This window comes from Melopsittacus undulatus, chromosome 7 (assembly GCF_012275295.1).
Source record: "Melopsittacus undulatus isolate bMelUnd1 chromosome 7, bMelUnd1.mat.Z, whole genome shotgun sequence".
NCBI classification, from domain to species: domain Eukaryota; kingdom Metazoa; phylum Chordata; class Aves; order Psittaciformes; family Psittaculidae; genus Melopsittacus; species Melopsittacus undulatus.
Genome location: NC_047533.1, coordinates 8,372,515 through 8,386,527, shown reverse-complemented (window position 1 = coordinate 8,386,527; position 14,013 = coordinate 8,372,515). Strand labels below are relative to the sequence as shown.

The 14,013-nt window shown below is 48.2% G+C and overlaps 1 protein-coding gene across 6 annotated transcripts in view; it reads right to left on the bottom strand.

The window, feature by feature from the left end:
* FGFR3 (fibroblast growth factor receptor 3) overlaps positions 1-13,505 on the bottom strand; it is a 56,348-nt gene extending 42,843 nt beyond the window's left edge. For all 6 annotated transcript variants that reach the window (XM_034064923.1, XM_034064924.1, XM_034064925.1 and 3 more), the window contains exon 1: positions 13,328-13,505. In XM_034064923.1, coding sequence (XP_033920814.1) covers positions 13,328-13,490 — 163 coding nt within the window. In that variant the 5' untranslated portion in view covers positions 13,491-13,505. The remainder of the gene's footprint in view (positions 1-13,327) is intronic.
* Positions 13,506-14,013: the final 508 nt, after the last annotated feature.

The following is a 14,013-nucleotide window of genomic DNA, read 5'->3' as shown; positions in this document are numbered from 1 at the left end:
CCTTTTAGTGTCTGCCTCTGAAGAACAGTGGCCAACTTGGCCACGGCTCAGCAGGGGCATCTCAGCTTGATCTCAACACATAGATCCCACCACAAAGTGGCTGGTGTTTTACATTCCTGCTCCTCATGCCTGAGGATGTGCAAGAAACCTCAGCATTGCAGCAAGCAAGCAGCTGCCACAACCACTTTTCAAAGCCAGTAGAGAGAGCTATGGAAACTGAGGCACAGACTGAGGGCTTCCCAGCACCCCAACGGACTGGGCAAAGCTTGTTCCCAGCCTCTACTGGAGCCAGACTGAGTCCTATAACCAAACCTATGCCCTTCAGCATCAGTGCACCATGCCATCCCTCCTGCTTTGCTGGACCAGGTTACCCAGCAGGTCTTTGTAGGTAATGTGTACCAGCAATTAGCACCAAGAATGATGGATTACACAAGCATGTGTTCCACTAAGCATAAAGAAACTGAATTTCTGGAAATATCTTAAAATTTCCTAATAAATCCTTAAAAGAATCATCACACAATACTGACTAATTCCTTTGAGTTACTTCTTCTGGGCTCTTCCTCTATACCCACATTTCTTTACTAAAATCCTTCAGAAATTCATTGGTTTGACCTCCAGGGTGGGTTTTCAGCTATTCAGTGAATTCTAGCAAAACATTCACCACCTCTTTAGTGTTCTTGTATATGAATTTTCAAGCAATACATAAGGCCTGTAAGTTTAATTTTACACATATGAACTTTAAAGGGATGCGAAGACCTTTACAGAGGTCCCTTCACAATTCCCAGGCAGGCCTAGCTCTGGTAGTTACTTGTGATGCTTTTCTGAAGTGGGCTTTGAGATCACATGGCGTCAGAAGAAATCTGCCATAAAGCCCCAACCTTTCCCCTTCGGTTCACAGCTATGCAGCTCCCAAATCCCAGCTCCTCTGCATTTCCCTTGCACTTTAATGTGTGCTCCTCTAATCTTCATTTAATGCAGGCAGCTGGCTGCAAATACCCCCAAACAATGACTTTAATCCTAAGTATCCTGAAGCCCCCCCTTCCTCCCTGGACCAAAACTGAAGGGAAAAAATGAAAAGAACAGCCTCAAGACAGCAAGATGGAGAAATCCAAGTTATCCAGTGGGCCAAAGGAGCAGAAAGACACAATGAGCTAAATTTTGCCTGGTTTGCTAATTAAAAACGGAAGCTACCCCACTCCAGAGCCAAGGCGGGAGATGGGGGGAGTTTTCATGCTATTCACAAAACTGGCTTCCAACTGGGACCATATTCACTCCCCATTAATTGTCATTCCAACTACGAGTGTCCTAGTTTCAAAATGAAAACTGCCCTCCAATGCAGCTCGTGAAAACTAACACCAGTGTCGAGGCATTAAACAGAATTTATTGATTGCATTTTCCCACCCACTAAAACTTTAATAAGCATTAAACCTCAAACTCCTGGCCCCGTTTCCTCCCTCTACCTTCTCTTGCCATAAAAAGGGTCAGGCTCCTCTATATGGAGATTAGGACTTAATGTTTGGTATTTGTTTATGAGCCTATCAATTGCCTCTATTTCAGGAGGGGGAAGCACATCTCGAAACCCCCCCACCCTCTTGTACATGGATTAAGAGAGGGCAAAGGTTTAGGGTAGTTTGGGTGGGTTTATTTCCAACTGATTGTGGAGTTTAGATATATGGCGGATCATGTTCTCTTGAATGAAAAGGAGTAAATATTGCCCTTTTTTGCAAGTTTCCCTTGAGTAACATAAAATGGTATTTTTCAAAGATCCCCATTTCTCAGTAATAAGACACAGAACTTCCAAATCTTCTCTGCTGGCCCTTTCCAGCTGTGTTAAAGGAAAAACAAAACAATTTGGGGGCCGCTCTGTCTGCGTACTTAGTAAAGAAAACAAAGGTCAAACATTTGAAATGCAAAGGTCGGTGATTAAGCCCAGAAATCCATATCTAGGCATCAAAATGAATAGCCAGATTTTGAGAGTGCTGAAGCGATTTAAATGCAGAGCCTGACCTGGCTCAGCATCTTTCAAAACCAAGCCTGTTATTTCAGTGCCTCAAGCAAGATTTAGGTGCCAGGTACCCAAGCTGGGAGAAGTTTAACAGTAATCTCCTTTTGGGAAGCCTGATCCACTTTAATCTAAAGTCCCGAATGACAAATGGGTTTTGTTATTTAGAAAGCACATCTAACTGAGGCTGCAACACTTTGTCCTTGTGCTAAACTCAAGTCTTATCCTTATTATTATGAGTTGGGAGAGATAGCGAAAGAAAAGTAGATGACAAGAATTCCTTTATTTCTCCTCTTTAAAGGAGGCTGCTAAAGGGATTAGACAGCTTTGAGTTCACTGCTCTGTTAAATCAACCTTACAGTATTTTTTCAGCTTGTTTGACTTGCTGTTTCTGTATACATTTGTGTTTTCACCTTTCTGCATTCAAATCCCACGCTTAGCATTTGTTCTGCGCTTCTCACAGGAAACTTGGTCAGTTCTTTATTTGTATTAAGTCTACTGAGTTATAGAAAACAGACTTGGAAAACAATCCCTAAATTAGCAGGACTTACCAGCTTCCATGCATACGCGCACACACATAGGGCATCACATACCATCCGACCCAAACACAGTGGTTTATCATTTCCAGCAGCAACAGCAGGGCATCAGGTTCACCAGAACGGACCTTTTAATGGTCTCCTGCAACCATATCTATTACAGTGGGGTTTGGACTGCACGTAATAAATTAAGAGAGAGTTCAAGGAAGTCATGCGTGTCTTGGTTCCTGCTGCCTTCAAGCAGTTTTAATGCCCCCAAATAATCATCCTCTACAAACTGTACTACGTTAGGCTCCCATATTACCAGAGGCAGGTTAGATGCTCTTATATGCATCTATCTTAATGCTGCCGTAAGGAAACATAGACCCCCTGCAAAGGGTCCTCTCCCGTGTCCTGCAGCAGGACATGGCTGGTCCTATCTGCATCAGAGACCTTCCACTTTTGTACGTGTCTATGGCAGACAGAATATATGTATGACAAAAAAACGAGCCCAGCAACCACTCAAGGGCTAGGCTTGTCTGAAAGTCAGGCACCGAAGAAGGTTGGTCAACCTCCCCATGTAACCTATCCACACTGACGTATACACCCATAAATGGAACAAGAGCTGCCCACAGCATTCCAGCCCCTCCACTCCCTTTCTGAGGGTGGGTGGCTAATTCAGGGCCATCTCCTCTTCCTGCCTGCCCCGAGACACCAGGTGTTATTCCTCCAACTGCTCTTTCTCATCCCTAAAACGACCGGGCTCAAGCAGTGGGTGAGGTTATTCCTGCAAAGACTGCCCTGTTTGTCCGCGCTTCATTTCCTGTGCACTGGGAGGAGGGGGACAGAGGGGAACAAAATCTCCACTTCAAACATCTACACTAATTTTGAAAGCACCTGAGGAGGTTTCAGGCCCTTTTTCACCAGGACTAACACATTCCGCCCACAAGATGACGTTGTTCGGGTCGTTGAGAGCTCCCCACAAGAAGGATTTACACTGTGTGGTCACCAGACCCAGGCAGACAGCTCAGTGTCTCGATCTATTGCAGGAACCAGTGGAAGGTACAAACCTGCCCCTTTTTGTCCCTGCACCAAGGGAGATGGGGCATAGGAGAACCCCCTGCTGTCTGCTCTGTGTTGTTCTCATCCCTCTGTGAAGACTTTTCCCCCCAAATCCTCTGATGCCAACAACCTACACATAAAAATGAGGCAGAAATCTCACTCCTTCACTAAATAACAACACAGGTTGGGGTCCCAGTACAACTCATAAACACTTTCTAGGAGTTATTATCCTTTTTTCTCTGGGCATATTGCAAAGGATTTCTGTGGCAGGAGGCTTCAGGTTTGGGTTTCCTTTGCCTCCCTGTCCAAATAACTGCAATACTAATTGGGCCACTGGCCAAGAGCAAACTGTGACCCTTTTGTCCATACTACCAGAGTATGGACGATGTTTGCATTTGCTCCTACAGCTCTCTCTGCTAACTGGAATGAAGGGAAGAGCTATCAAGGTGCCCCCTCCAAGATACCCAAGGCTGAAAGTAAAGTTGAGCATCTGTAACACTGTATTTACTTAAATGCCACAGTATCTATTGCATTTATACTGTAACCCAGCTAGAATGGGAGCTGAGAGTGCAGGGGGATGGCTTTACCCAGTATCCTCAAGACTAATGCCAGGATTCCCCAATAGCCGCTTATACTCTTGTTTCCAGGCCAGGGAAATCAGGAGAATAGAAAGCCTGGAACTTGTTTTTATGCTTAATTACAGATCTCAAGTGCCTGACATCAGGCTCTCACTCATTATGCTTTTGACACCGATGCAGAGCTGGAACCAACGCTTTGCACTCGCTCATCACTCACTACGTTCATGAGTGTTGTAACTCTGAAGAAGGTGGGTGATGGATTTGTAGCAATTTGAGGCAGGGATGCAGAGAGGACACCATCTGCTGTTCCTTACTGCTGGCTTTTTCCTTCCTTTCTGTAATTAATCAATGCACAAATTGGGAGGGCAGACGTTTCCTGCAGCCTCCTCTTCCCATCACCCCTGCGAAGCAAAGGCTAAGGACGCATCAGGGTTGCTGCAAGGTCTAAGTGCTGCCCGTGGAGCGTGAAGCAGCATTAGGGCCAGTCAGTGGGAGTGCTGGGCTCCCAGCCCTGCGGCGCATCCCACCCAGGGGCCTCCCAGGGCCCAAACCACCACACACAGCAAAAAAAGAGGCTTTTTGAGTTTTCCCTGGAATAAATACTAATGCTTTCACAGGCACCATGCATAACACACCGGCTGTAAAAATTCATGTGGTTTTTCTTTCTCCTTCTTTCCCCCCCCCCCAACTGCATTAACTCATAGCTCATCTCTTACACAGTAAATACAAGCTAATTTATGCACCTCCGTTACCAGCCCCCCCACTTGAATCCCCAGCCTATTAACATAACTATTTAAACTGGACATGTTTTCTCAAACATTCTTCTTTCATAAACTGCCAAGTGACAGTTGTTTACTGTCAATAAGCCTGGGTACTCTAAGACAGGGAGAAATATGCCCTTTCAAAAGGCAGATGTATCGGCTACCAGAGGAAGATTAAAATCTGGTGTTTTTCTCTTCTCCCTCCCCAAAAATGCTTTATTCGTAGAGATACACATGATACAGATCAGGAGAGATGGTTATATGCCTAATTCCAGTCATTCTTTTAATTAAAGACAGGCTCATGGAGGATTTATCTTTGGTTGCACATGCTGGTTGTCAGGGCACATGCATAATCTTCCCATTGCAACTGGTTTTTCCCCTTCACTTTTAGCTCCGATACCCCCCATCTCCCAAAGCACACCTTGGGGAATCAACATGCTCATCTTGCACAGATCCTGCTACTGGCTAGGAACAAAACTCTTGCCTGGAGGAATCCATATAGACAAGTTATAAAAACCAAACCGAAGATCAACTCATCAGTTAGCTCAAGACCTACAGCCTCCAAACAAGCTGCTCAAGTATTTTGCTGGGAGGGAATTTCTTCTGCTTGAGTCTTGCACATGAAAGAGGGGGTATGAGAAAAACAAACCCCAAATCCCCTGAGAAAACTCTTTTCTCCTCTGCTTTGACAGCCCATAAAGTGCCGGGAAAGCTCTTCACCGGCTCCTATCCCGGTGCAGGGGTCTCGGTGCAGGGAAAGCCGGCTCGGCCCCGGCTCGCTGCGGACCCCCGCAGGGGATTATTAACACTTTCCCCGGCGCATTGTGCGGCCCACAGATCACAGCACTAGGGGCTAATGCCGGCCGACACTGATACAATGGCAATAAGGATGGGGCATGAGCGGATGGCGGCCGGCACTGCGGCTCGGCTCCACGCAGGACTTGTGCCAAAGTGATGGGGGGGCCCGGGCAGTGACCATCACCGTTGCCTCAGGTTATCACCGTCGTGTTTGGGCTGTGATACTGCCACCGGTTTGAACCAAAGCCGCAGTTCTAAAAGCCAAGATGGGAAGCGAAGGTCTGCTTTACAGCAGGGTGAGAGGAACGGGAGGTCAGAGAGCCGGCGCCAGGGATTTGCCCCCATGAAGCAGCACCAGGCATCTCCCCACCCCCAAAGCGGGGAGCCCTTTTACTCGCCGAGTTTCCTCTGCTTGTTAAAATGTTTGGGTCATTAGAAAACTTCCCAAACAATCCCTGCTTATGCTAAATAGCTGCTCCCACCACGATCTGTGAAGGGCTTCAGCCTGCTCCCTTGGAAATCAATGGGGGCTTTTTGCTTTGGATTCAATAGGCGCAAGATCAGGACCTCATTATTATTTTTACAGGACTACAAGCAGCAGAGAATGGCGAAACTCCTAAACAAAGCAACAACCCTTAGCCAAGCTTGCCATGAAGGATCTTCACAAGCTCTGCCAAGCATCAAAGTAAAATTAAAAATCCAATTCTTGGGAGCTTTTCAGGGTTTTTTTTTTTTTCAGGGAAAGCATAAGGTTGATAAAAGCTGGTCTCATCATTTGGATCTAGGAACTTCTCCCATAGCTCAATTTTCCTCAAGAGAAAAGCCCTTATAGATGCTTATATTGCCTTCCCCAGGGGGAGTAAGAGGAGATAAATAGTCCAGGGTGATGCAGTTACCCTGCAGCACCCCATGGAGCCCTGAACAGAAACACCCTCCCCAGGACTTCACATCATCTCTTCTGCCCCACGGGCATGATGAAACCCCACCAGTCCCTCTGCAGAGCCACCGTCAGCAACACAAGGGACCAGACAGCTCCAGGATATGGGTCCTGCTACGGGGGCCATGTCTGCACCCCATCTCCACAAAGGCCAAGAGATCACCTAGCAGTAATCTGGTCTCCAGAGCTTCACTGATTTAACTACATCAGCTGAAATACTTTAGTGAGCAGCACAAGGTAGTTTGGTGCAATAAAGACACAACTATAAAACACTCCATTTTCTACATTAAATGAAAACAAGCTGATAAATACTTTCATCGGTTATCAAACAGCAGGAGTTGGGAAGCCAGCCTTGTGGGTGTCTGCCATAGTGCACACCATGATTGCCTGTTACTTCCTTTCTCTAAATGCCTTAAACAAATGAATGCAGGCAGATTGGCTCCTTAGGTAAAAGGAAAAAAGGGAAAGAAAACCCAACCAACACGCTGCCATGTGTCAGCTTGGTATTTGCAGGTAGTTCAGTAGCGCACAGTACAGTTCCTGGGTGCAAATACAGATACTGGGGTCCTCATGCTGTGGCCTTCCCAGGGAAGAGTGCTTTCAGCACACACCACAGCCTGCAGAACTTCCCTTGCTTGCAGAGTGATCCTAGACTTCATCCTTTCCTCACCCGAAAACTTGGAACACTTCTCACTTCTGAGTCATTAACACTTTTAACCCCTCACAACCTGCAGAAATGGCACAGCCCCAACATCTCACAGATGCTAAGCGTGTAAGCACATGGTAATTGTTTTGCATACAGTTCTGCGTGATAAAGAAATCTCCTTCCAAGTTTTAATATCACCTCTTTATTTAACCAACTCTTTATCTTCCTCTGCTTTCTAGATTTGACAAAGCAGGGCCAGCACACGAGACCTACCTCCTCCTCTGCAATAAATACCACACCTTTTTTAGATGAGCACATCTGAAACTGAAGCAGTTACTGGAGAAAGGTTTTCTTGCTCAACTGTGCTGCTATATTCTTCATTAAATAAAAAGCTTTGCTACATTGCATAAGCTGAGTGTTACAGGAATAAACAAAAAGTTAACTTCCTGGCTAGTCCCTATCCACCTGAATGCAGCAACCCCCCCCCCCCCCCCCCCCCAGAGAGCCTATCAGAATAACAGGGCAGGTTTACATCTGATTACCTTTCACATTTTAACTACTAAGTTTACCAAAGGTTTTACTCAGCTCGTATCTCACAGTTCTTGTTTGCTTTTGATATTACAGAAACTTCCTGGTCATTCAAGCCAAGGAGCAGATACTTCAGGGGTAAGCACACCAGCAAGACCGCATTCACCGCAGGAATAAAAGCCCTTCTTCACACATTCAGGGCTTTAAATCATATCTGCGGCACTTGGCAACCTGAGCTGCGAGCATATCAGAAAGGGGGCATTGGGACAGTCAGAGAAAAAGTACATATTTCTTTACAAGATCCTCAGATAAACAGCCAAAAGAGCAGCAAACAGTAAGCTGATAAGCTCTGTAGGAGGCCAAGAAAAAGAAGTCAGGGTGTAACAGGGTATTTAAGGTGCCTTCAGTATCGTACATGTCTTCAGACATGGGTTTAGCCCAGTGTTTGCAATGGGGGTGCTCTCAGATTTACTCCCCCTAACAGCAGGGTCTGCCTGCTTCCACATACCATGAATGGCTTTGCTGAACCACAGTCCCATCTGCTGCAAAGAAAAGGATGTGAGGCAAATTTTTACCAAGCCACCATCCTCTCTGGCATCCAGCCTACTACAGGGAAGAGAATAAATTTTATTAACTAGCCAGTATTAAAAAGAGATGAAATGGCAAACACTGAAACATCAAACCACACTATCAAATGGCTTGGAGGGTGCTGAGTCAGCAGGCAATTTCAAGCTAGGGTTTGTATTTGGGTTTTGGTTGGGTTTTGAAGGATCAGAAAAAACAAAAAAACAGGTATGGAGAGCCAAACAAGCTCCCAGGACACAGGAGAAGTTACAAGCATGCAGTACACTAGGGAAAAGGAGAAAAAGCTACTCAAACAGGGAACAGATTAAAGTCTGTTTAATTGATTGCGTATCAGGTTCAGCCTAGCTGGGAGAAAGTCCCCAAAATGGGGAGCGAATTTCACTTCTATTTTTAGTAGAAATATCTGAATTTGCAATATTCCTGCTGGGTCTACCCCACATGCACTAAAAATTGCCAAAAGCTAAACTACGTCAGTCCTGGGGTAACGGTTGGACTTGATGATCTTAAAGGTCTTTTCCAACCTAGTTGATTCTATGAGAACCACACAGCCACTTGTACACCTGTTCTGAAGTCTGAGGGCTCCTGCACTGGACCCTACACACTTGAAAGACCAGTCAGAAAAACCCACCAGCAGGCCATGCCCTAAAACCTTAGCTGAAATTACAGTTCAGCTAATGCCTTCAGTCACAGCTCTGTGTGCCAGCTGACAGATCACTGTCAGAAATGGCTTGGTCAAATGCTTTTGTAAACTGGAGCTTTAATAACACTCAAAAACTGGGCTGATTCCCTGTCTTTCAGGGTCTCCAAGTGAAACAGCAGATGTACGCAGTAAATTTTCAGGGAGGACAGCTTTCTAAGCACAGAGCTGGGTGTCAGAGTTCACTTTTATTGACTATATTTTAAGAAGAAATATTTTGTCCCCCAGCCTTATAAAGGGGTGGAAAGTCCTCCTCCAGCTTCACACAAGATTTCAGCTTTGTCCAGGCAGCAGACTGGGTCCCACTGGATGGAAACAGTCCGGATGCAGCGGTGATGCAGCCATCAAGACTTCTTTAGTGTTCGCCCAACTTCCAAACCCACGCTCAGGCAGGCTTTGGGACAGGTACAGTTTCCCAAACAGCACTGAAGATTTGTTGGAGGGAGTTATAACAGTCACCATGCTGGTCAGAATGGCTTGCCTTAATTGTGTGATTTAATTAGCAGATCAACACTTCACTATACCATTTTCAGATCTACTTTCATCATGTTCCCTACTCAGTGGTTGTTAATAAAGTCTTAATTAAAAGGAAAAAGGAACCCTCAGTTTTAATTGGAGTGACCCTTGTCAATATGTGCAGAAGACCTGATGTTATACAGCCAGTATCAAATATATTAATGAGTCCATCTCTGCACTGGAATGGACTTTGTAGTTCACTATTTGCTAGTTAAGAAACAGATTTTTATATAAGCCATATTTCATCATCCTTTACTTATGTCCTCTTATCACTCAGTAAAATATATTAGTCTCAACATTAAAGATTTAATTTTTAGCTGCTAATGAGAACAAATTGATCAACTTTTAATCTCAAAACTGCATTTCTCATAGCTGTCCACTGATTCTAAAGGGTTTCTGGTCTCAAGCAAAAGTAAGAAACACGATCAATATATCAGAGACTCTTTTCAGAGGGTTTTAATACATAAATCCCGAGGACAGCTCCAGGAATGGTTGGTGCCATTTGGGACTCACTGCAATACCCCTTCAATTTCAAGGTGAAATTTGAAATGCTCAAATATACAAAGCAAAGTGACGCAGATCACCGTACCCTACACCTCGGACCCATTGCTGGGTGCATGCCGAAAGGCTATGAGAACCTGGTTGCCACCAGCTTCGTGAAGAGTTAACATCTCAACCAGCACATCACCAGTTCTTCCCAAGCACAAAACTCATAGGAATTGGTACATGCCCTCCCATTCAACTTAAGCAAAATCCCGAAAGAGCCCCTTGTCCGCTCTTTTGGCTTGAAATCTGCCTGTGCAGTAACTCTTGAGTGACAATTTGACTCTAGTGCTGCACAAGGGAACTTCAGTTCCTGCTCCTGACAGACTGGGAGAGTTCTCCCCTTCCCGCACAAACCTGCTCAGACATTAGTGGCTCTCTATACAACTCTTTCAATGCACACAGACAGCTTTAGCTGCTAACTAGTGCACTACAAATCCTAAGAAGCCCAGAAATTCCCTTTTTCCATGTACACCGTATGCAGACAGACACGCACAAACCAGCCACAGGAGACATGCCGGTTATCTGAAGGTTTTAAAAGCAAAACTCTCCTGTTTCAGTTGGTCTGCTCTCTAAAACAGCCAGCGTTACTTGACATGCACAAATCGTACCAAGTAATATCTTTATCTGAATACTAATGCAAATTGGACGGGCTTTTTTATATTGATGTCTATTCTGTGGCTGCTGAATAGAGTGACCGCATGCTCAAGGCTGCAAAGGAGTTCACTGACCTCCCTAATCATCTCTGTCATAGCCCCTGAATGACATACACATTCAATCCTGCCTCGCCTCTCTACTTTCATTCATAAAAAAGAGAAAAAAGGGGTGTGTGTGGGGGGGGAAATTTGACATTGTTCTTCCTGCAGCAGCCCCGGGAAAGGGAGAGAAGAGAAACTCAGCCCAGATGAGGCCCCTGGTGTTTTTAGTTTAGCTTCTATTCAGCAACAGCCCCGCCATCTGCCTCCTTCCTGCCAACAGCCGAACACCTCCCTGCGGAGATGTTAAAACCTGCACCCCCTCCACCTCCGCTAATAGCGAGTATTCATATTAGCAAACATACACATACCTCCAGAATGCCTCCCTTCAATGTGTGTTTTATGTAGCTGAGTATAGGCACAAAGCAGTAGCTGTTATAGCCTTCACAGCCCCGTGTGGAGAATTAGATCACTGGGGAAAAATCCTTCCAAGCCCCTTTATGGAAAATAAGGCCTTAAACTGTAAATGCAAAGCCCAGCGAACAACAACCCTCAGTAATGAGCCAATACCCCATGGCCCATTTGACTAGAAGAAAGAATTTGCTTTTTACCATTCAATTCAAAAAGACTGAAAAAGTAAAATGTGTTTTTACTTGGCTCTGAAGGTTTATATTCTTTACAGTTTCTTTTGCACAACCTTTCCCCCCCTCCAGGTTGGACGGGCAGCGGGTGCCCCTGTGCTTGCGGGGCTGCTGGCTTCAGCATGGAGCTGGGTGAGCAGCGCCAGCTTCACGCTTCCCTGTAGCACACGTGGTTGGTGGCTGTGGGAGAGCCAGCAGCATCCCTACGCAGCCCCCAGCCTGTTCATAGTGATGGGGTGACCCTTGGAGATGTCGCTGGGTGTTGGAGTTAATGGAAGCCCTCTGCACAGAGATGAATCCTGCTCCCAAGGAGTACAGAGGGGGTTGACAGTGACAATTCTGCCTTGGGGAAAGCTGACAGCGGTAACAGAGCCTGTCCTGAGGATTTCTACGGGAGCCCCTAGAAATCCCAACCCATCGCTCAGCTCACAGACATCTGATGATGTTTCCCTCAGTGTGAACCCTTGAGTGTGTCACTTGTTACATTTCCAACAGCATCCTAAAGCCTTAACTTGCAAAGGAGTCCTAAGACCACGAGGAGGGTTTAGCACCACTTGAACACATCATCAACACCCAGCTACAGGCTGAAGGTGTGGGGGGAAACCCAGGGGACCACCGAGGTTGCTCCCTACCCCATTGCTTCAACCCTGTCTAAAGTGCCAGTACCAATACGTACTTCAACCTAAACCAAGGAGAAGTGGGGACACTTTCCTTCTGCCGCTTCCCACCCCTACCACCAGCTCAGGCTGCTCCCTTCCTCTGCACACCGACCTCAACTGCTCTGACCAAGTCGCCGAGATGTTGCCCCATAAATCAATTCCTTTGGCTGTGAAAAATGAGCCAAACGAGTTACACTAAGAATCTGGTGTTTTATTAGGACTTTCTTGAAAACAAAACCAACCCCCGGTGTGATTTATAGCTTTAACCAAAAGGGGTATGAAAGTAATGCCCCCACCCCCCAGCCTCCATGAAGCCCATTTATTCCCCTGTCACTTTTTTGGCAACCAGGCTTCAAACCCTTTCCTGAACAATGGAAACTTTCTGCCGGGTACATGCAACCCCGAAACGGGGGACTGCGAGGGGGCTCCCTTCCATTAAAGAGCTTTGAAAAATAAACAGGGACTCAGGTAGCAGCTGAGGCGTATCAGAGACACGTTTCAAACCCGCCGTGTATCATTAAGAAAGCCCCAACAGCAAACTAAACAGCTTTTGTCCGACGTGTCAACTTTCTTTCACTTGCAACCGCAGCGCTGCCACTCTTGGGGGGACCTTTGCTGGCTCCCCTGTTTCCTCCTGAGCACAGCCGCAGCTACCAAGCTGCGATCCAGCGTGTGCCTGCCTGGAGCAGCGCAACTCGTGTTGCTCCTAAAACGTAGCTATTAAACGACCCTTCCTCACTTTTCCCACCCAAGCACACACACTCCCGGAGCACTTCGGACGTGCGCTGAAGATGCGCGCTAGGGAGGCATCCTTCCTTCCCCAACCGCAGCCACGGGTCCCACCCGGAGCGCTGGATGCACTGCCACGGCGGGGAGAGCTCAAGGGAGACAAGCAGCGTCTTAAAAGCAGTTCTTCCCTCCTGGGCGCCTCAGCGGCTTGCCCGAGCCGCGGGGAGAGGAGGAGAGCCCGACCCGCCCGGCTGCCGCCTCCCGCGTTCCAAACTCCCGCTCCCAAGACGGCTCCGGCGATCCGCACCCGCCCGGCTCCGCTCTCTGATAAGGGGAGCTCGCAGAGTTAAACCGATCCCCACCGCGGCCGATCCCCCCTTCCCGACCCGATCCGCAGCACGGAGCACGTGTACGCGCCCGCGCAGGCTGCCTTACCTGCCGGCTGCCCGCCGCTCCTCTCCGCCGCCGCTCCGCCGGCCCGCCGCGCCGCCGGCATCCCCGCGACGGCCGCCGCCAGGCACAGGCACCAGACGGAGCCCCAGGCCGCCCGCATGCCTCCGGCGCGGCGCCGGGGCAGCGCACCGCCCGCCTCAGACATCCCGCGGCCGCATGCTGCCGCCGCTCACCGCTCCGCTCCGCCGCCGCGCTGCCAGGAGAGGGAAAGAGGCGCTTAGGGGAGGGGAGGACGAACCGACCCGCCCCTGGTGCGGACACGGAGAAAGAGGGGAAATAAGAGTAAAAAAGAAAAATAGAAGTAAAAAGGGAAGGGAAAAAAAGTGGGGAATGGGGTAAAAACTCGTGGGGGGACGCGCTGAGCGCGGGCGCCTACCTGCGCAAGCCCCGCGGCTGGCCGCGCACCGCGCATGGAGGGAGCGAGCGCGCCCGCCCGCAGCAGCCCCGTCCGCCGCCCGCCCGTCCACCCGCTGCCGCGGCTCTCCTGCGTCTGCTCGGAGCGCAGCGGGCGCGGAGCGGGGCGGCCGCGATGTCTCCGCCCGCCGGGCAGGGCCGCCCGCCCCGTCCCGCCCCGCCCCGCCGCCGCCGCCCGCTCCGCTCCGCGCCCGGCCCCCGGGGCTGCGGGGGGGGATGAACGGGGCTCCGATGGGAGGGGGAAGGAGGCGGCC